Source organism: Peromyscus leucopus, chromosome 1 (assembly GCF_004664715.2).
Source record: "Peromyscus leucopus breed LL Stock chromosome 1, UCI_PerLeu_2.1, whole genome shotgun sequence".
NCBI classification, from domain to species: domain Eukaryota; kingdom Metazoa; phylum Chordata; class Mammalia; order Rodentia; family Cricetidae; genus Peromyscus; species Peromyscus leucopus.
In genome coordinates this window covers 103429323-103451957 of record NC_051063.1, presented here as the reverse complement: position 1 = coordinate 103451957, position 22635 = coordinate 103429323, and the positions used below count along the sequence as shown (strand labels likewise).

The window sequence follows — 22635 nt, the reverse complement described above, 5'->3', positions numbered from 1 at the left end:
GCCCCCACAAGCAGGTACAAGGTTCCCCAGTCCCAAGCAGGCACCTGAGAAGCTTGGGTCATTCCACACTGAATGCATGTGTGTGCCAAGTGTGAGACTGCGTGTGTTTCTGTGTCTGGCATTGCTGTGTGTGAGTCACACCCCCTCACTGCAGGAGCAGAGTTGTCTCTGATCCAATTATGTCTGCTCAGCTGTCTCCTGGCAGCTCCTGCCCCCTGGTGCTGCTCTGGCTCTTCCATGGCTTTCCCTTCCTGCTTCTTGTCTGCCTCTGGCCTCACTCTGGGTCTCAGGGTCTCCCTTTTCCAACCCTGTCTCTGTTCTTTACTCCCTGCCTGGTAGCTGCCCGGGTCCCTGATGACTCTGCTTTCTCTCTCTCTCTCTCTCTCTCTCTCTCTCTCTCTCTCTCTCTCTCTCTCTCTCTCTCTCTCTCTTCTTTCCCTGTCTCTGTTCTTTACTCCCTGCCTGGTAGCTGCCCGGGTCCCTGATGACTCTGCTTCTCTCTCTCTCTCTCTCTCTCTCTCTCTCTCTCTCTCTCTCTCTCTCTCTGTCTCTCTCCTTTCCCTGTCTCTGGTGTTTATTCGTTTAGCAGACCTCTTCTTTTGCTATCTACCTACTCTGCCACGCTATTGTGGTGGGGATATGGAGGGAGATGAGACCTGGGCCCTCCTCTCCAGAGACTCCAGGCCTGGTGGAGAGGCAAGGAGGGCCTTCAGAGGGGCGCTGGGACAGAGACTTACTTGGGCTGAGACCAGCGACTGACGGACCAGGGGTGGGGTGGGGAGGTGGGGGGGCAGGGGAGGGGGAGAGGACGAGGCAGGGCTTCATCAGGGGGCAGTGCTTAGGCCAAGCCAGATCCTGTGAGTCCCTGGAGGGGGCAGGTGTGTACACCGAGGCTGAGGCAGAAGGGAGGCAGGTCAGTTGGATTTGATCCTGCAGCCTTCAAGCTTGGCATTGCCATTGTCAGAGTTTAGAAAATTCCCTGGCTTCAGGGGACCAATTGACTTGGAAACCTGGAGACTTAAAAGGAGGAGGAGGCTACAGAGGCCAGGCCGTGATGGTGGGGCCTGTCTGATGGGCAGAGAGGACCTGCCAGGAAGGCTGTGGTGCAGCAGACCTGGGAAGAAAGGAGAGGAAGGAATTAGTCCCGAGCCAAGCTCAGGCTCCAGGCACTTGGGACAGCTGATAAGCTAGCGCGGGACATGGGCTAGGGGAGCCCCGTGGCCTGGGGGGCTGTCTGAGGCTTGATGCCCAGAAGGCTGCTGAGGAAACTGTCTGGTACTTGCTAGATCTTTAGGGATCATCGTCAGTGGTGGTCCCTGATACCCAGGGGAGCGTTTGTCTTCGTCTGTCTCAGTGTCCGATAGCAGCCCTGATCCTGTCCTGTCTCACTTAGCTGCCCCCCCCATCCCATTTCTTCTACCTCCCCATTATACCTCTTTCCCAGCTCCCCCTCCATCTGTCTCCCCTGTCCTCAGGATAGGAGTGGAAAGGTCGACGACAGAGCAGGCGGTTAGCCTCTGCGGCCTTCCTCACTGCTCAGAGCTGGGCCTGCTGCTGAAGCTGGGGGCGGGGGGTGGTGTCCAGGGAAGCCGCTGGAGACCTGTGGGAGGGAGGGCACCAGGGAGAGCAGGGATGAGTCACCCAGCCCTGGATGGAGAGCAGCAGAGACAGAGACGTGGCAGGATGTCCCTCCTCCACCAGTCTGGGGGTGTCCTTTCAGAGGGAAGTTGAGCTGCAGGTAGTTGCTGCCAGACCCCTTTCCTTCAGCGGAGAAGGCTGTGGGGACTAATGGTGTGAATCAGATCCAGGTGTGAATACCGAGCTGAAAGAGGGGGTCAGAGACTTTGTATCTCTATCAGCATGCGTGTTCTCCAGACCCTTCTTCCAGTAGGCCAAGCAAAGCCTACCCCAAGATCCCTCCCCATTCCACACTTTCCCCATAAGCCCCAGCCTCTAGCACAGACAGCCCTCCTCTGGCTATTCCCCACCTCGAATTCCTTAATTCCTCACAGAACAGAGCCTGATTCTTGCGGACCAGGCTCAGGGGTGGACTTTGGGTTACGCCGGCGCTCGGCTGGTTCCTCCGCTCATTTTTCCACGTCACCGTTCACTAAGGCACACTGACTTCCCATAGAACGGGCCAAGCTGTCAGCCCACTAGCACAGAACCCGGCCCAGCGGGCACTCCATTAACAGTTGCTGAATGGATGAATGAATGAACAGGTTGGGTACCCAAGGGACAGCTCCATTTCCTGCCTTATCCTTGTTCACTCAGAGTGACTCAGGTTACCTCAGGCAGCTGCATGTGCCTTCTCCTCCCGTAGGCCGGTCGTTTCTGGTTCCCAGCCTGCACCAGCCTCTGCCAACAGCTCCTTCCCCCTTCCCCCTGGGTACCACTGCCCATCTGGCTCGCTTTCAGGGTGTGGCTTTGCCGTGTTTTCTTTTGTCTGTAGTTCTTCTCTCTTCTGTCTCTGCCCTGACCCTTCTGGATCGTCATCGCCTGCTCCTGCCCTGGCCCAACAGTGAGCGGCCCAAGGCCCCCCACTTCCCGCTCCTAGCCCAGTCAGTCTGTGGCCATCGGTGGCATAAAAGCCAGATACTGCTGAGCACTTCCAAGTGTGGTGTCAGCCAGTGTCAGGTCCAGGGAGCAGGGACTTAGAGGTTCGGGACGGAACCACTACTACTTCTTCTTTTCTTTTTTGTTTTGTGTTTCGAAGAGAATCATGATTTATAAGGCTAGAAAGGGCCGTTGGGGCCAGATCCCTGGGGATGCTGAAATCAAGGCTGAAGAAATATTTGATGTACAGTAGGACTATAACTAAAGTTTCTTTAAAAAACAACTTTATCACCCACCTGTGGTGGTGTATGCCTTTCATCCCAGCAGTTGGGAGGCAGAGGCAGGAGGATCTCTGAGTTTGAGGCCAGCCTGGTCTATCAATTGAGATCCAGGACAGCCAGGGCTACACAGGGCTACCCTGTCTTGCAAAACAAACCAAAAAAGGCACGTGCCACCAGGCCGGTGTGCATCACTACCACCTGGCCTGCACAGAACTAGGACACCAAAGTGGTTATTTTTTGACAGGTCTGTCATCAAACTAATTTACTCTCCTGCATTAGCTTCCTGCATACTAGGATTACAGATATGCAAGACGGAAATGGTGCTTTTGTGTTTCATAAATATTATAGTACTAGTAAGAAGAATCCAAAAATTATAACCTGGAGAAGTGGCACATGCCCGAAGTTCCAACTATTAGGGATGCTGAGGGATGCTGAGGGATGCTGAGGTAGGAAGGTCACTTAAACTCAAGGGTTTGAGGCCAGTCTGGATAAACAGCAAGAACCTTGTGTGTGTGTGTGTGTGTGTGTGTGTGTGTGTGTGTGTGTGTGTGTGTGGTGGGGGGTCAGGGGATTGATGTAGTTCATTTGGTGCTTGGCAGAGTGCCAGCCTGGCATGCATAAACATGAAGCCTTGCCTTCTTTTCCAGCACTGCACACACTGGATGTAGTCATACAAGACTAGGATCTGCACTTGGGAGGTGCAGACAGGTTAAGAAATTTGAGATGACATGGGAAGCCTGCCCTTTTCTGAACAGAAATGGAGGAAGACTAAGTTGGGGAAGGGGGGAGAAATACAGAGGAGAGGTGGGAGAGGGCCTGGGAAGGGAAGAGGGAAGGGAATGGCAAACAGGATGTAAAAGAAATAAATTTAAAATTAAAAAAGGGAAAAAAACAAAGAAATTTGAGATGATTTTTGGGTATATAGCAAGTCCATGGCTAGCCTGGTCTATATGAGACCATCTCAAAAAAAAAAATTTTTTTTTTTTTAATTTTAAAAAGGAAACCTCCTCCACCCCAAACTCTGATTTCCTGAGGGGAACATCCCCAGGACTCCTTCCAGCTCTTTTCAAAGGTAATCTGTGAAGAGCTGAAACCATGCATAGTGTTCTGTTTGTTCATTTAAATTTGCATCGGTGGATGTTGCTCATATCACTAGAGTTATTAATTCATCAACATTTCTGGCAGCTGCTTTCCACCAGGCCTGTTCTGGGCTCTGGGGGTTGCAGAACTGACTCTGAGGCTGCCCCTGTCCTGGGTGGGGGAGGGAGGGGATGGACAACATGGCCCTTGGTGGCTCTGTACTCTTCACGGTGGTGGGTCATTCTGAACTGAACTGGACTTGCTTATTCTGTTCTCCAATATAATTTTCTAATTACAAATGCAATAATATACTCATGAATATTGTAACAGAACTTTTCTTACTTTATTTTTTCCTGAGCTTAATTTTTTTCCAAGCACTGGGGATTGAACCCAGGCCCTCATTCAGGCTAGGCAAACACTCTACCATGGAGCTACATTTTGTGTGTCATAGGTGCACATGTATGTGTGTGTGAGCACATGTATGTATACAAAGACCAGAGAAAACCTTGGCTGTCATACCTCAGGCACCATCTACCTTGCTTTTTCTCCTCCTCCTCCTCCTCCTCCTCCTCCTCCTCCTCCTCCTCATTTCTTCTGTTGTTCTAGTGTCTCTCATTGGCCTAGAACATAACAGGTAAACTAGGCTGGCCCATGAGCACCAGGGATCCATCTCTCTATTTCTTGAAGTTCTGGGATTACAAGTATGGGTTACTGCCTTTTAAGAAATTATTATTAAATTGTATGTGTATTGGTGTTTTGCCTGCACGTATATCTGTGTTAATGTGTACCTGGAGGCCAGAAGAGGCATTAGGTCCCCTGGGACTAGAGTCACAGGTGGTTGTGAGCCTCCAGATGGGTGTTAGGAATTAACTTAGGTCTTCTGGAAGAGCAAGTACTCTTAACCGCCAGCTCTCCAGGATGCACCCCTGCCCCCCACAGCTACCATACCCCACCCCACCCCCCTTTTTTTTTTAACATGGGTTCCAAGGATCAAACTCAGGTCCTGATTCTTGAAACTCAAGTATTTTATCAAGTGAACTATATCCCCAGCCTCCTAATCCTCTTTTTAGTGTGTGTGTGTGTGTGTGTGTGTGTGTGTGTGTGTGTGTGTGTGTGTGCATGGGAGCCTGTGCACTCACCTGTGAGTGTGTGCAAATGTGGAGGCCAGAGGTGGATATCTGGTATCTTCCTCCTTTGCGCTCTTAGTTTTTGAGACAGGGTCTCTCACTGTACCTGTGCTTGCTATTTCAGCTGGGCTGGCTGGCCAGTGAGCTGCCAGGATCCACCTGTCTTCACCGTGCAGGGCTGAGGTTTGCAGGGCTGAGGTTGTGGCGGGTGTCTGCTACAGTGCCTGGCTTTGACGTGGGTGCCGAAGATCCGAACCCAGGCCCTCATGCTTGCACAGCAGTCTCTGCTTGCTGAGCCGACTCCCCCGCCCTTTCCCTTAGCCTTTTCTTTTCCTTTCCTTTTACTTATTTTGAGACAGGGTCTCATTAAGTTGTCTAGGCTGGCCTTGAACTTGAAATCTTCCTGCCTTAGCCTCTCAAGTAGCAGGGATTTCATAGCTGTGCCAACCAGGCCTGACTTGCCAAATTATTTTCTTTTTTCTTTTCTTTTCTTTTTTTTTTTTTTTTTTTTTTTTTTTTTTTTTTTTTTTTTTTTTTTTTTTTTTTTTTTTTTGGTTTTTCGAGACAGGGTTTCTCTGTGTAGCTTTGCGCCTTTCCTGGAACTCACTTTGTAGCCCAGGCTGGCCTCGAACTCACAGAGATCTGCCTGCCTCTGCCTCCCGAGTGCTGGGATTAAAGGCGTGCGCCACCACCGACCGGCCACATTATTATTCTTTTGAGACAGAGGCCTCATAATGTTGCCCAGGCTAGTTTTCAAAAGACACCCACTCCTTCCCTCCTTTGTCAGCCTCCTAAGGAGCTGAGGCTAGTGAGCTCAGGCCTGCCCTCCTGATTAGCTTATTCCCTTCTTTTGACTATCAGAACTATCAAAGATCTTAAAACAAGTTCCAGATCTTCCCTGGACCTGCCTCTTGGTATTCCTGACCCACCCCAAACTCTCTACTTCTCTGTCAGAGGAATTGTCCCTAAGGCAAACCAATTTACAAGCACCCAAGGGTCTTCCCCAGCTGTGCGGGTGACGGAACTGAAGCGGAACACTATAAGCCAACGGCTGACGTCCAGAATTCTCAGTCAGAGAAGCCCACCCAGGCACAGCCTCCCCAGATCCTGTCCAGGAAGCACTTGCTATATGCTAGGGGCTGCCATGTTCAGGGCCCACAGAACTGCAGGGAGAAGAAGAATGCACTGTCTGCTTCAGACAGAACGATTGTCTGGAGTGGAAGAGATGAGGAGGTGGGGACACAGCACAGCCTGAAGAAGTTAGGGACAAGAAAGCAGACCCATTAGGGAAGGAGCCAGTGAGGGGATGTTCTGGGAGGCATCTGGACAGACCTGGAGGAGGCGCCTTGCTACCCATCACGGCAGGACTGATGTATCTTTCCTCTTCCCTGTTGCCAGCTCTTGGAGAAAGGTCTTAGGAGTTTCCGTTCTGAGGACTCCAGAGTCTCAGGACAAGGAAGCAGGTCCTCCTTCAGATTGTCCTGGGCCTGGCTTTCCGTGGAAAGGAGAGCTAGGGCAGAGGCCCAAGGGCCCAACCAGCTTCAGCGCCTCTGCCCTGTGTCCTGTGCCTCTCAGATCCTCCTGTCCTGGGCCGCCCCAGTCGGGGTCACAAAGGGTGATTGGGTTGACCTGTGCAGGCCTTCCTGTAGCAATTGCCCACCTGTTTGTCCACTGGAGCCTTTACGACTCATCTTTGTATGTCCTGCCCTGTGGAGGTTAACAGGGAGGCACTCCCTGGGCAGGGCCAGAGAGCTCGGGAAGAGCCTGGGCTTGAAGCCGGTGGAAGGCAGATATTGGAAGCTTTCTCTACAGCTCTTTTTTCACAGCACCCTAGAAGGCAGATATTGGAAGCTCCTTTCTTTGCTCAAGCTGAGGCCATGTAGCCAGGATGTAGCGAGAGATCTGTCCCCTGCACACAGCCCAGAGCTGCTAGGAAAGCCAGGAGCCTGTGGGGCCCTGGCAGAGCAGGCTTCTCGGAGGGGCTTCCGAGTCAGAGCCCCTGTGCTGGGTTTCAGGAAAGCGCAGCCCTGCCTTTGAGCTGTTCCTCGCTAGCCGGCCAGCCCTCCTCCAGAATGGCATGAGTCCTGCGTCGTATGTTCCTTAACCAAGTCTCCAGGTGCCAGGGTGTGCTGTTTTAGCTGGCGACTCTCGTGATGCTTTGGAGTCAGGAGTCTATGGGCTCTGGTTCTCTGCTCCGTACTGTGTGGACTTGGTCCATCATTGTACCTCTCTGGGCATGTTCCATCATCTGTAAGATGGTGATTCCCGACTCAGGCTTTAGAAGGTGATGGGGTGATACGTACAAAGAACACAGCACTGTGGTCTCAACATTTGCTAAATTTCGCTTCCCTAGAGTCCGTGATAGGTGCTTCGGTCTGGTTTGTGAACGATGCATGTGTCCATGACTCACAACACATGGTGTGGCTGCTGAGCTCCTGGTTATCGGTCAGGACTGTGATTGACTTGGACCTCTCAGCTCAGGGGCCTTCCTTTGGCTTGAACCCGGCTCTGTTGGGAAGGGTTGCCTACTTATTGGTTACTCCCTTCACAGAACCATCTGCTCAGATAGTGTGTTGAGGAGTCAGTGGGGTCTTCCCTTACCTTTTTCAGGGCCTCAGTTTCCCTAGTGGTGATTTTCAGAGGGGCGGTCAAAGACATCATCTGTTTTCCAAGGTCAGGGATACTCGGGACCACCATGTAAAGTCTTAGTGGGAGGGTCCTAGGGGGGTTGGTTATGTGTTGGTGTGCCCGTTTACTTACCATTGCCTGGGCACAGGTTGTTCAGACCAGGACGAAGCCTCTTGGAGGTGACCGAACATCCTTTCCTAACCCAGGTCAACAGCTGGGCTGGGAGAGCCTCTTGCCTGTGCAGAGCCTGCATCTCCAAGGCAGAATGCTGGGCCCAGGGGGCCTCTTCAGAGTTCTGACCAGACCTGGCCTCTGGTCTCCTCCTCCTGACACGGCCCTCTTTGCCCCTGCAGTGGTCTGTTCCTTTAGCTCAGTTGCCCCGTCCCCTGGGCCTGGCTCCTAACCCCTGCTTGTCCTGCTCTGTGCGTTTTCATCCTAGCCTCTTTTACTTTTTCCTCTGCCTAGGAGCTCCTCTTTGGGGGCTGGGCTTCGGCCTGGCTTGCCTCTGATTGGTTCCTCACTCCCTGGGTTGATTCTAACAGGCCTGGCACTCAGCAAGTTTCAGGAAGCTGTGCAGGGATGATTGGAAGGGCAGGGACCAGGGTAAGGGTAAGAGAGCTGCCAAGCCACAGACCATGAGGGTGTGCGGGCAGATATGGCCTTCTAGAATGGAAGCCTGCTGGGGACGAGCAGCTACTTCTTGAGTGTTTATTATATGCTAGTCATATCTCACACATTATCTCATCCGGTCACAGTATCCTTAGGAGATAGCTGTTATTACTGTCCCCATTTTTTTCTGTGAGGAAACTGAGGCTCATGTGTTCAGTCTTGTGCCTAGGGGTGAGAGCTGGGATTAGACCGGAGATTGCCTGCCACAGAGCATTCTTGAATGTTCCTTGGCAGTCTTCCTTGCTTATCCAGTTACTTCTGCTATGGCTCTGTGGGTTTGAGGTGCTGAGTGAGGGCTATGTCCAGGGGTTCTGGGCAACCTCACACAGTCACGGGGATCCCCTACATCCACAAGATTTGGAGAGAGTGCTGGGGACACAGCATGTACGTAGTTTCTCGGGGTGACACTTGGTCCCCTTGGGACTCACTTGTAACATGGCAGCTGTCACACACTGCTGTAGCCAGACTTTGAAAGCTTGGCAGCCCAGGAGGGCTCCTGGGGAACCAGTCCCCTTGAGTTAGATTTCCAGGTGAGGAGGGGCTCAGGGTCCAGCGCAGTAACAAAGTTGGATGTAATTTGCTGTGCTCGGCACTGTGGCGCTGCCTCCTGGGTTGCTGTGGGAAGAAGCTAGGCCCTTTGCCACAGGCTGCAGATGCCTCTGGACGCACCTGACCCGGCCACTCATCTCGCCTCACACCCACCCCTTCCCGGTAGCAGCCGGAGTCCTCACCTTCCCAGCAGTCTTCAGCTCCTTCCTCCTCCATCCGTCTGGGAGTCCTTTGAAGTTTCTCTCTGTCTTAAAGATACAGTGTCATGCAGTGTCTGTGCCATGGAGCTCTGCTCTGTTCTGTGACTCAGCGTGATCCCATAGGGTTCTTTGGGGTGCTCTGGAGCCATAACAGCTCTGACCTCAGAGTCTTGGCAGGAGGATGGTCATTCCCGGGCTGTGTTCCTTTTTCCCATCCAGATCTGGGTACTGCAGGGTCAGGGGGTAAGGAGGGGCTAAGCCTGGCCCCAGGGCAAGCATCATCCTGGGCTGGATTTCAACACGTGGGGCTGAGATGTGTGGTCACTGTCCCTCCATCCTCATTGTCCAGTGTGACCTGTTGAGGACTTGCAAGGCCTAACCAGCTTCCAAACCTGGTTTAGAGAAGTTCTGGTTTCCTATGTTCCTTGATGGTTAAGAAATATGAGGAGGGGCTATTGAGATAGCTTAGCAGGTAACACTTGTCGCTACGCCCGAGGACCTGAGTTCAGTTCCCGGCGCCCACATGATGAGAGAACCAGCTTCTGCAAGTTGTCCTCTGACCTCCGCATGTATCTCACACACACACACACACACACACACACACATACACACACTGTATATATGTATATGTGTGTATGTATGTATATATATTTATTTATTTCAGGACATGAGAGATGGTTCATCGGCTAAGAGCAGTAGATGCTTTTCCTGAGGACCTGGGTTCAATTCCCAGCATCCACATCATCTGTATTCTAGTTTCAGGGCATCTGATGCCCTCAGTCTGGTACAATTCTCCAGTCTTCTCCTGACATTCAAAACTGTGACACTTACAGACCAGTTCTTTTGCAGAATTCCCTCCGTTGGGGATTGCCTGATGTTTTTCCTGTGGTCAGTGTTGTGTCTCTGTGGTGGAGACACCACCTATGTGCTGTCTCTGTTTCCATCGCATCCCATTAGGGAACACATGATTGTGACTTGACCTATGACTGGTAATGTTCACAAACCTACCAGCCTTCTCTACTGGGAAGTTATCCCCCACCCCTTTGTGTATTTGGAACTGGGGACCTTCTGTACAGCACACCCCAGAAACTTGAGCCAGGTGGATGCTCTCAACCCCTCAGTACACCGTGCTCTTGCCTGGCCCTGGGCCTTGGTCCTGACTGCACCTCCTGCCTCCATACTTGATGTGTGCATGCATGTGCACACATGTGCAGAGGCCAGAAGCTGACATCGAACTAACTGTCTTTCCTGATAACTCTCCACCTTATTTAATGAGGCAGGATTCATCCGTGAAGCCATCACCAATTCAGACAGTCCAGCTAGCCAGCTTGTCCCAGGAATCTCCCGAGTACTGGGGCCGCCTCACTGTCCAGCATGTCCATGGTGATGGGGTCGTACTTAGGGCCCTCACACTTGCGTATCCGTGCTTTACTTACTGAGCCATTTCCCAGGCTCTTATTTTCCCTTGCAATTAGCAATAGATAGGCAGTGCCTTGAAGCTTTGCACATAATCCATTCTTAATCATACATTGCATTTCTTTAGCTAGACCTGTATGTACTTTGATTTCTTATTGGGTTCAGTATAATCTGTTGTTATCACTGTGCTTTCATGACTCATTTTCATCAGCTTGTCCTAGATGTAGCTCATGGTAGAGTGATCAGCTGTCCTAGTTTGCCTGGAATTAGGGTCTCCCAGAACTTTCAACTTTCAGTGGTAAAACTTGGAGAGGCCTGGTAAACTTCGAGGAGTCGGTCAGGCTCCAGGCTGGCGCTCATGTCTGCTAGACACCGTCTCTGCCATCCTTTGAGTGCTTCCTTCCCTTCTAGCAGTAAGATGCCCCAGGTTCATCCTAGGCTTCCCATGACCAGCCCTGGAATCACCATTTGTCCAAGCTGACTTGGAACCAGGGACCTTTTGAGTATTAGGCCATGTGTGCCACGCCACAGAAACTGGAGCCACGTGGACGTACTCAGCCACTTAGTAGACCATGCTCTTGCCTGGCTCCTCACTGCACTCTCCGCCCTGTCTGCCCTGCCCTGTCCTTGGCAAACACCTCCCCCCTAGACTGAGCTTCTCCAGGAAGTCTGCTCCCCACTGGCCCCTGAGGAGCCAGGCTGTTCTGAGCCCTTCCAGCATGCTAGGTCATCTTCCTTGTCTGGAAGATTAAGCCCAGGCTTCAGATTCACCTCTGTCTCCTCTGACTCAGGACAGGGCTGGAACTGGGGGCTGCTAGTTGAGTGGTGGGATCCAGTGACACGCTTTCATGGACTAGAAAAGGAAATGGGGCAGAGAGAAACAACTTATATAAAGCCATGCTTTATAGATATAGGTCAGAGTTCATTTTTCAATCCCCCCCCCTCTGTTGTTGTGGTACTTGTAGAACCCACAACTTTGGCCATGCCAAGCATTGGCTCTGCTAATGAGCTCCATCCTTCTCTTGCCTGAACTTTAGAACTCTCTTTAAACTGGTTGTGGTAGCACATGCCGGTAGGATTTCCTGAAGGAGGTGGTGGAGGCAGGAGAATCACGAGTTCAAGGCTAGTGTAGAACTCTTATTAAAGTAAAAAAAATTAACATACGTGTATTTGTGCAGGTGCATTTGTGTGCATGTGTATGTTTCCAAATTATTTTGTTCAGAGTCTTGAAGGTAGGGAAGGAACTGAAGATTTGTCTGGTGTCCTCAGCAGGGCAGATCTGTCTGTCCTCCTCGTGGCTGACATCTAGAACTCTTCACTCTAAAATGGGCCTCATTCTTCAGAATGTAGCTGTGTCCTGGTGTGTCCTGGAGGACCTTTTTTTTTTTTTGGTTTTTTGAGACATGGTTTCTCTGTGTAGCTTTAGAGCCTATCCTGGAACTCGCTCTGTAGCCCAGGCTGGCCTCGAACTCACAGAGATACACCTAGCTCTGCCTCTCGAGTGCTGGGATTAAAGGCATGCATCACAGCCGCCCCAGCCTGGAGGACCTTTTTAATTGAAAACTTTCTTATTAGCTGGGCGTGGTGGTGCACACCTTTAATCGCAGCACTCGGGAGGGAGAGGCAGGCAGATCTCTGTGTGTTTGGGGGTAGCCTGGTCTACAAAGTGAGTTCCAGGACAGCCAGGGCTACACAGAGAAACAAAAGGGAGAAGAATTCATTATTGCTGAAGCAGTACTACAGACATTTAGGAAAACCAGAAATACAATGAATGGAAAACAAAACATTGCACTCTTATCAGACGGCCAGCTGCCGTGGCCGGCCACCTGAGAGAGTTGTGCGACTCAAGCTTCTTCTAAGCACAGATTTTCCTCACTGCACTCATCAGTTTGTAACATCCTTTGGGGGGGGGGGTCGGTCAGAAACTTCCACCACTTGTTTCCATACATTTTCAGTGCATTCAGCCCTCGGGTCCCCTTTGTGCTTCTATAACTGTCCCCAAAACCTCTCTTGTAAGGTGGTGCGGGGCTGTCATCCAGGCACTAGAGGTTGAGGCTGCAAGAGCGCAAATTCAGGTCCAACCCGGGCAATTCAACGAGATCCAATCTCCAAAGAAAAGGGAAAAGCGCCTGGGGATTTAGTACAGTCTCCAATGCATGGGCCCTAGATCAGATCTGTGGTTAAAAGGAGGAGGAGGGAGAGGAGGAATGTCCTATTTATAGCTGATGGTTTTTTAACAATCCAGAGTCATACTTTACAAATGGTGGTGCCCCAGCCTGGACAGATGACAGCAGTTAAGAGCACTGGCTGCTCTTCCAGAGGACCTGGGTTCAATTCCCAGCACCCAGGCAGCTCACAACTGCTTGTAACTCCAGTCCCAGAGGATATGATGCCCTTACACAGATACACATGCAGACAAAACACCAATGCACATAAAATGAAAGTAAATCATTTTTAAAAAGGGCCAGGTGGTGGTGGCACACACCTTTGATTCAGTACTCAGGAGGCAGAGGCTGGCAGATCTCTGAATTCAAGGCCAGCCTGATCTATAGAGCGAGGTCCAGAATGGCCAGGGCTACACAGAAAGACCCTGTTTCGAAAATCCAAAAACAGCGACAGCAATAACAGCAAAAAACCAAATGGTGGCACACGCCTTTGGTGGCACACGCCTTCAATCCCAGCACTCGGGAGTTTGAGGCTGACCTGAGCGAGGTCCAGGAGAGCTGGGGTCACACAGAGAAACTCTATCTCAAAACAAAACAAAACAAACACTATTATGATATCAACCTGACAGTGTGCCATTCATCGACAAAGCCCAGCACCTGGCTTTGTATATATCTCTTCTCATGGTGTCACTTAGCTCGTTCCTCTGTGACCTTTATTTTTTATAATCTGAAGTGGTGTGTAGGGCATAGTGAGTTTCTTGTACTTAGAATCCTCAGTTGGGAGCAGCTCATTATGTGCTTTCATGGTGCCAAGGCCTGTCCTGGGTGAGGAGGGAGGCGGTGCCGCCTCTCCAAAAGCTGCATGGACTCTCATGGGTAGAGGGTAGCGTGTGGGTTTCCTGTGTTGGGTGAATGTCCGTTCTGAGAGCGTTAGAGACTACACAGCAAAGCTGTTGTATTTACCATGGGGAACTTGATCTAGGGGGTTGGGCTTGGGGTGGAGTAGAACAAGGGCACTGGATCTCACCTTTTTGAATACAAATCTTGAGAACCCTGGCTCTTTCTTTACTTGCTTCCCAGACATGTGAGCTGGATTAAATCCCAGCCCTGCTGCTTAACCAGCCAGGTGACCTTGGGCCGGCAGGTACTAAACCTCTTTGAATCTCGTCTCTCCTTGGCTTTCTTAACTGGCATAATCATGGGTAGGCCTAAATAAAGCAAGACGCGCTGAGCGGTTCGCTCCCCTAGATGGGAAGCTCCTTGAGGGTGCAGCTAAGTAATAGGGAGATGTCTGAAGATAGACTCCCAGCCAGGATGACCGGCAATTCATTATCTAACCCAGGCTGACCTTGAACTTGGGGGATCCTCCTGTCCCACCCTCTCAAGTGCTGGGATCACACAGATGTTTGTTGAGGTGTGCACGAGCGCGCACACACACACACACACACACACACACACACACACACACACACACAAGTGTGGCCAGGTAGTAAGGTCTATTTGGGCATTTGATTTTTCATTTAATGTGTACCTATCTCAAGCTCCTTGTTGAATTAACTGTGAGCTTCTGCCCACATGCTGCTCCCAGGGGATAGGGAGGGCAGACACAGAGATTCAGTGTGTGGGAGCCTAGATGGTTCACCTGAAAAGGATTCCTGAAGAGGACACCGGGCTGAGCTGGGGGTGGGGTGGGGGGAGGACTGACTGTCCTTTGGTACCGGAGGTTTCTGGGGAGCTGGACCAGTCTTGTGATAAGAAATGAGTCCATGCTGGCTTCAGTGACCCCTGGTCTTACGCCTTCTCTTTCTCTCGTGCCTGTGTGACCCTGACAACCTGTGTCTGTCTGCAGTGCAGGATGGAGTGCTGTGATGTGCCAGCTGAGACGCTCTACGATGTCCTGCACGACATAGAATACCGAAAGAAGTGGGACAGCAATGTCATTGAGACTTTCGACATCGCTCGCCTGACTGTCAACGCTGACGTAGGATATTACTCTTGTGAGCAGACACAGAGCAAGACTCCAACCCCTCAGACTCCCAGCAGGTCTCCTCCTCTAACTTTCCCACTCTGTGGTCACTCCTGTGGCCAGGCTGCTCAGAGACCTGCATGCTGAGACGGAGAGCTGTCTTCTCCTTGGGCATGCTCACTGACATACACACTTAAGAAGGTCCCCCCCACAAACATATGCATACACATTGGCACATACAACTCATAGCCACATGCCATGTACCACATTTTTATGCATGTGCAATCACAGTACTGTCTTTCTTTAAAATATATTCATCTATACAGACAAGTCAGAACAATAAGGTAAGGGCTCTGTGAGGCCCTGAGGGGCAGGGTAGGCAGAGATAACGGGGACAAGGGACAGGCTGCACCCTCCCTGGTTCCACGGAGTGTCTATGGTAGGGGTGGGGGTGCCTGTCTGGAGGGGGAGGGCTGGCAGTTAATAGGACCCCCGAGTCTCTGGTCTCCATCGCACCCTCCCTTATCAGAAGATGGGCCAGCCGCCGGGCTGAACTGTTCCTTGCCTTCCGCAGGGAGGTGTCCCAAGCCCCTGAAGAACCGTGATGTCATCACCCTCCGTTCCTGGCTCCCCATGGGCGCTGATTACATCATTATGAACTACTCAGTGAAGCATCCTGTGAGTCGTAGGCCTGCCCTCCCTCCTGGGTGATGGGCAGAAGGGTGATGGGCAGAAGGGTGATGGGCAGGGCTGGGTTGTGGCTGTCACAGTGACTTCAGGCCGGCACGGGGGGGTGGGGGGGGGGGGGTGGGGGTGGGGGTCAGTTTCCTTCCTGCACAGTGAGGACAATGACGTCCCTGCTGGGGTTGTCAAGCAGCTTGGAAGGGCAGTGTGGGCAGAAAGGCGAGTGGTTTGAACTGATGTGGCTGACTGGCCCTTGGGATAAGGCTGGCCTAGATGGGGGAGCAGGAACTCGATGGCAGGATGCTATGGCAGGACTCACTTGAACTCCCTGGGCAGAGAGGGCAGGCAGGGTAGCCTAGGCAAGGGTTGAGTGCCCACAGACACTCGTAAACCCTGACACAGCCCTGAACTTGACTGAGGGCACAGAGAAAGCTGTAAGAGGGCCGAGGATGGCCTGGCCTGATTCCTTTTCCCTTAACCCATAGATGCCAAGGGATGTGAACAGCTCTGAATGTGTGTGTGTGTGTGTGTGTGTGTGTGTGTGTGTGTGTGTGTGTGTAAGAGCATGCTCATAGAGACATTTCCTCTGTCCCTACCCAAGTCTCACCTCGCTGTGTCTTTCATCCCCAGAAATACCCACCTCGGAAAGACTTGGTCCGAGCTGTGTCCATCCAGACGGGCTACCTCATCCAGAGCACGGGGCCCAAGAGCTGTGTCATTACCTACCTGGCCCAAGTGGATCCCAAAGGTGAGGGCTTGGCCCGGCAGCCCATCCACGGGCTCCTGCCCTGTACAGGGCATGAACTTGATCTGCCAGGCCATCTGAGGGCCAGCTGTTAGGATCCACTTAGTACTGGGGGTGTCTGTATCCAAAGCTAGTGGTTTGAAAGGAATGGACCTACAGGGCAGGCATCGCTCCTCCCAGGAGCTTGGAACTGCCTCCCTGGTGCTAAGTTTTCTAGCTTGGACCTGCCCTGCCCTGTCTCCTTCGGCCACATCCCAGAGGCCTGGGTTTTCCAAGCTTGTCCGCTCACCTCACTTCTGTGACAGCTGAGCGCTCATCTCTGTTGAGGTGGTCAGCCTCCTGGACATCTTCCTCAGGATGTCGTCTAGGCACTGGAGACTTGTATTCAGCTATGAACCCATCACTGGTCCCCCTAGACCCACCTTTCTTCACATCACCCACCACTGCTCAGCACTTGCCAGTTAGCTGGGGCCAGCTTCTCCTTGTCAGCTCCCAAGTCCAGCACTTAGCCTCTCTCCCGCTTCCTCCCTTTCTTCTTCCTCAGTCTGTAGCCCAGGCTGCCCTTGAACTCGTCATCATCCTGCCTCCATCTCGTGAGTTCCGGGCAGTGCAGGAATGTGCTTCCCTCTTCACCCTCTGACGTAGCTCCTAGCCTATGGTTCTCTTGGTCCTCAGCCACTTTGTCCAAACCAGCTACTAGAGGAAATGAAACAACAAAAACCTCTTATTTCCTCTGACTCACCTGCTTAAAATGCCACTGTGACTCTGTTGCCCTCTGAGTGTAGCCTGAGCCTCTGCCCAGAGTTTCTAGCCCCTCCCTCCACACCCTTCCATTCCCCGCCTCCATGTTCATACAGCCTTTGTCCTCCGCTAGCTGCCTGCACCTCCTCCTCTTCCTCAGTGCTCCAGGGATGCATGAAATGGTCCTTCCTTTGTCCCCAGTTCCCAGAGTGAGGGTCTACTCCCTGTTTGTGGGCCCATCCCCCTTCCCAGCAGAACACCAGTCCATGCTGAGACAATGAGTTCCTGTTTGGATTCCCCAGGCTGGTCCAGGGCGGGTGTCACGGTGGAGTGAGTGTGTGACTGAATGAGTGAATTAATGATGGTGAAACCTCAAGCGTCATTGACAGGAATACCCTATGTCACTTGGGCACAGTGGCCCAGGCCCTTGGCCCTTGATGAGTATACAGAGCAGGTACTTGGGAGTGAGACCGATGGAGAGCTGGGCTCTGGGTTCCAGGTCAGCCTAGGCTGGGGTTCTGGGCTCACGGGGTCTTAGGAGGCCCAGGAGGCCAGGCAGGAGAGCGGCTGGGCACCAGGGACAGTCCTGGGTGATCGGTGTGAGGGGAGGAAGGTGACAGGCTGGAGTTTCAGGGGGTCAGAATGTCAACCCACAGGTCTTTGTGGTCGCCTAGGACCCTGTGGTTTTCTTCTCTACAGCTGAAGCTCCGCAGAGACAGTGGGGCAGAGATGAGCGTGGGGGTTTGAGAACTTCATTGAGAAGGAATGAAAAGGGGCGGGCCTTCCTGCAAACTCTGGCCATGGGCGGGGCTAGCTAGATGCTTAAGGCTGTCTTTTTCCTCTTGGCCTATCCCTGCCCCCACAGGCTCCTTACCCAAGTGGGTGGTGAATAAATCATCTCAGTTCCTGGCTCCCAAGGTAAGTGGCTTTGTACTTTGGGGCACGGGGGGGGGGGGACAGGTAGCAGTGGGCAGGGGCAGCGTTAGCTCTGGCTGATGGACCAGGGCGCCAGACTGGGCCGTAATTGGGACACTGGGGACCGCTGTGCACCACTGGAGGGCCCTGGAGGGATGTGGAGAAGTGCTGGTCCTCCGGGCACCCCTAACCAACCGCGTCCGTACGCTCCGCAGGCCATGAAGAAGATGTACAAGGCCTGCATCAAGTACCCCGAGTGGAAGCAGAAGCACCAGCCCCACTTCAAGCCGTGGCTGCACCCGGAGCAGAGCCCGCTGCCCAGCCTGGCGCTGTCGGAGCTGTCGGTACAACACGCGGACTCCCTGGAGAACATTGACGAGAGCGCGGTGACAGAGAGCCGGGAGGAGCGAGCCGGAGGCGCGGGCGGAGAGGGCAGCGACGACGACACTTCACTCACCTGAGCACAGCCCCTCGGCAAGGACCAGGACAGGACTGGGGCCGAGCCCCGGGGCACGGAGCCCTCTGCACTTCCTCCCTCCCCCCACCTGCCTTCGGGGGCTCTGGGCTCCCGCTCAGGTGGCTGTGGCCTGGCTGGACATGGCCCCAATAAAGGAACCACACAGCCCCAGCCAGCTCTCTCTTGTGCCTGCTTCTCATCTGCCTGTCAACGCGCTGCCCTGTTCTACAGTGTTTTCCCTGAATACTATTCTTGCTCGCCTGGACCTTTGCACCTGTAGACATCTTATTTCCGCTGTGTAACCGCAGGAGGGGGTTGCCGCCTCCCCCGTCCTCTGTTTCCCTTCTCCCTGTCCATCTGCACATTGACCTTGCTGGTCACAGAGGTTGTTGGCTTCTTCTTCAGGGCTCTACGAGGAGCTGGTCTGACCAGAGGTCAGGTTTTTGACTGTGTGACAGACCTCTCTGGTCCAATCTAGCCATAGACTGTTGGTCTCTCACACTCTCTGGCTCATGTCATCACAGAAGGAAGGGGAGGGACCATAGGTCAAAGACCAGGGCTGAGATCTGAGGCAGGGCAGTGAGTCCTGGAGGAGGGAGAGGGTGGGTGCCTGTGAAGACGTGTTTCATGTGCACCTAGAGGCAGTCAGTGTTGAAGACTGGGACTGACAGGAATCGTGGGGTCCCCTCCTCGGACCAGGCGCCAGCCCTCACTAATGTTACCCCTGGCTGCTCTGAGATCTGGAGGGAGGCCGGGGCTGCCTCTGCTGTCTGTGGCTTATCTCCTGCCCAAGGGATGCCCACAGTCCCAGACTTGGTCTTAGGCTCTGCTCTGGTACTTTTGGCATCACAAGAACTTGGGTCTGGAAGTGCTCCCCAAGATCTGACCCTGTTCACCTCTCCTGGAAAGCCCTGCCAGTGGAAAAACAGCTCAGAGTCAAGTTTTTCCCAGAGGAAGAGTGTCTATGGAGAGGGCCTAGACAGGAGACCCTATCACCCAGAAAGTTCCAGCTCTAGCTCTGCCCATAATGGTCTGTAACTTTGAGGACACCCTGAAGAACTACAGACTCTCGCTTCCTGGCCTGTAACCTAGGGTGATAGCGTTTACCCTTAAGCAAGTGTGAGAACTGAGACTGAAAAGACCCAAGGGCCCAGCACTGGGCCAGGCATGGAGTAGGCTCTGGTTAAAGGCACCTTCCTCCTTTCAGAGCAAACCCCTCGGCCCACCCTGCTGAGAGCTCTTCTTCTAAACAGGCCCATTTACCTATGGAAAAATGGAAGCCCAGCTAAGTTAAGGCCTCTGGTTTGGCTGGCTCCAGGACCCAGAAATGCCTGCCAAGTCTGAGGATGTCATCTGTATGGGGAGGAGGTGAGAAGCGGCCAGGCTCCGGTGGGACTTTCCCAGCACCCTCTGCAGGGAGATGTGGTCTTGGGGACAGAAGCAGGGGTGCAGGAAGACTCCCAGGGAAGGTGGTCACCCGCCATGGTGGTCCCGCCTCCAATGACTTCCTATCCTCTGGAGGTGGTGTGTCTGCTCTCCCGGGGTAGACTCACCACAACAGGGATGTCGAGGCTAGGAGACTCAAGGATCGGCGGGGTCTCGGCAGGGGCGGGGTAGACATGGGCCTCAACCCCTTAGCAAGCAAAATGGCAAGGGAGAGACACAAACCCAGCGGGCAAGTCGGTCCAGGGGACTGAGGATCCGGACTAGACTGGGGGCGGGACCGGCAGGCTTCCCTGCCCCTTCCCCGCCCTCACGTCCCCCGGGGTGTCACGTGGGGCGGGCGGAAGCGCCGGGAGAGGTGGGCGCGCCCGGACCGCTGCTGCGAGTTGGTGGCGGCCGCGTGTGACAGACGGGGCCGGGACCGGGACCGGTGTCCCCCCGCGTGGAGTTCTCTTCGCTCCAAACAGGTCAGTTCCGTTGCTGGGGTCTCCTAATCGTCCGCTGTGACCTGCACTGGCCCCATTCCTCAGAAGGGAATGGTGAGGCCTGGGGCACTTTGCTCGGGGTCATCTGGTGTGCTCTCCTGCCTGGGAATGGAGTGAAATGGGGTCACCTCCGGAGGTGGAGGCGTCCGGCCAGACCCGTAAGGACAGGGAGGGTGAGCTGGTTGACACCCGCTTCCAGCCGTCAGCGATTCTGCTTGCGGGCTCGCAGGCTCGGAGCCACCCGTCGTCGAGCGGCTTGGTTTTGCCACCCGATGAAGGCTCCACCTGATCGCCCGCGGACGCTACAGCCTCGCAAAGCTTAGGACCTTAGCCCTGGACCCGAGGTGTTGGTAACCTTGGGCAGGCTGCTTCCGTCCTCGGCACCTCAATTCTCCACCAGTTAATGGGGGCACCGTTTCTCTAGAGCCTACCTGGCCCAGTTGCTGGGAAAGGAGGGGTGTGTACATTGAATGGGGTCAGACTGGGGGTGGGTGGGTGGATGGGCTTAGAGCAGGCTTGCAGTAGAGCCGGGGCGGCGGGGTGGGTGTTTGGTCTCAGATCTCCATGGGTAGGTTTGGGTGCTGGGTGGTTAGGACCCCGCACAGTAGGCTTCTGCCCTATGTTCCTCTAAAAACCGGTGTCCTGGGGAACCTTCCCTAATGCCCAGACTCGGGGTTCGAGGGGTCAGGCTGGACTTGGGGCTTACTCAGAAGGATTTGACTGCTGCTGGGTCCCCTGGGACCCTGATACCTCTCCTTGGAGAGCAGTGACTGCCTTGCTAGGGGAAGCCTAGCATCCTGGCACGTCATTACAGGGTAAAAGAAACTCAGCAGAACCTGGAGACAGGTGTGGACAGGTGTGGAGCTGGGGAGGAGATGATTCCTGGAATGAGCCCTGGTAGTTATGTGGAGGTTTGCAAAAGCTGGCAGGGTGAGGGCAGAGCTCGGAACAGAGGAAGGGATTCTTTAACTTGGAGGAAAGGCGAGGAGGTGGGTGTGGCTGCTGGGGTGGTAGGTGTGTGGAGAACTCATCCATGGGACTCATGTCCCGTTGGAGTTTATTTGGACCCTGGCCTGGGGACCCTGCTCTGCAGTGGAGTAGGGTACAAGTGAGATGTCCCAGGCAGGCTACTGATGGCTGTGAGGTGGAGGTGGCCCCAGTGCCCCTAGGTTTCATTTGGATATTCAGGCTTCCTTACTTGGTCCCCATCACTTGGGGTCCAGCCACACACACCACTCACTCATCAAAAATCAGCCTTTGTGCGGAGGTGTGCCTGTCCCACGGGTTTCCTCCTCATCCCCATGTTCTCTGAGACTTCAGGGTTCAGATATGGGCTGCTGATTGCCATGTCCCAGCCTGGTTTTCAGTTCTGGGTAATGGCAGGGCTTAGGAAGGGTTGCCTTCGATGTCTGTGAAGATGGGGTACAGTGTAAGACCAGCGAGGAATCTGGTTGTCTGGAGTTCTGGTCCTGCCACCAAGCCTGTGTGACTTTGACACTCCATCCTTTCCAGAGTACCCTTTCCGCATCGGAGGGGTGGGACAATAAGCCTGGCGTCCTGTTCCAAGGACAGCTGCTCAAGCAAGTCAGACCAATGGGAATCCTGCCTAGAGCTTCAGGAAAGGTGGTCCGGAGGAAGGGGCGGCGGGGAGCAGGGCTCAGAGTACTGGTGCTAGCCATGATCCAGGCCTAGGGCCTCTGCCGAGGGAGGGGAGTCTCCCCCATTCTCTAGGGCTTCTCCCTCCCGACTCCACTCTCCCTTGGCTGAGCTCAAAGCCAGCCGCCAATGCCCAAACAAGTGGCCTCTGTTCCTAGGGGAGGGGGAGGGGAAGCAGGCCCTGGGCTCCAGGCCCGCCTGGCCAGCACTGACCTGCCTCCCCCTTTTGCTCTGGGTCTTAACTCTTGGAAGCCTGGACTGGGTACTAGGCTGTTTGAGGGCGGGTACTTCTTGTCCTACAACCGACCTGTCTGTCTTGCTTCAGGTTTCTGGGCTCTGTCTTTTTCGGAGGGGACTGACAGGATGTCCTCAGAGCAGTATGTATGTGGGGTATGACTGCAGTCAGTTCCTCTCCACTCCTTTCAAGTCCACCAGGCCAGATTTAGTTTTTCCACAGACAGCATGAGGGTGTTTGTGTTTTAAAGAGGGATCTTGGGCTAAGAATGACTCCCAAGTGTCTGACAGGAGAGACGGGGATCCCAGAGTCCCCTGCAATGTGTATTCTCCACAGAGCTCAGACTTACAGCTGACCCGACCAGGACTCCCACCCCACCCCAGTCCTGACAGAGAATATATTACATAGCTTATTGTCCACCTACCCCTCCCCTCAGCCAGGCCCCCAAACCTGTGTATTCCCACTGGGGCTCTGGGGAGGACAGTGCCTTTCCAAGGAGGCTTAGGTATCAGAGTTCCCTTAGGTGACAGAATTCAGGTGTGCTGTGGGGCCACCGTTCAGGGCTCATCACTGCAGCTTTCTTGTGGGATGTCCATGTCTGTCATCCTTTGGGTCATAGGTCAGAAAGAAAAGCCTG

General features: G+C 53.6%; 2 protein-coding genes across 3 annotated transcripts in view; both read left to right on the top strand.

Moving 5' to 3' along the window:
• The window catches only part of Stard10 (StAR related lipid transfer domain containing 10), a 30391-nt gene extending 11948 nt beyond the window's left edge, over positions 1-18443 (top strand). Inside the window, exons 4-8 of the mRNA XM_028877564.2 lie at positions 14521-14668; positions 15212-15315; positions 15952-16069; positions 17673-17725; positions 17938-18443. Of these exons, the coding sequence (XP_028733397.2) occupies positions 14521-14668; positions 15212-15315; positions 15952-16069; positions 17673-17725; positions 17938-18183 (669 nt within the window). The 3' untranslated portion in view covers positions 18184-18443. The remainder of the gene's footprint in view (positions 1-14520; positions 14669-15211; positions 15316-15951; positions 16070-17672; positions 17726-17937) is intronic.
• A 1510-nt stretch (positions 18444-19953) lies between these two features.
• Positions 19954-22635, top strand: part of Arap1 (ArfGAP with RhoGAP domain, ankyrin repeat and PH domain 1) — a 66120-nt gene continuing 63438 nt past the window's right edge. The window contains exon 1 of one of the 2 annotated variants that reach the window (XM_028877562.1): positions 19954-20089. The gene's annotated coding sequence lies outside the window, so the exon portion shown is untranslated. The remainder of the gene's footprint in view (positions 20090-22635) is intronic. The other variant, XM_028877559.2, reaches the window with a different exon arrangement.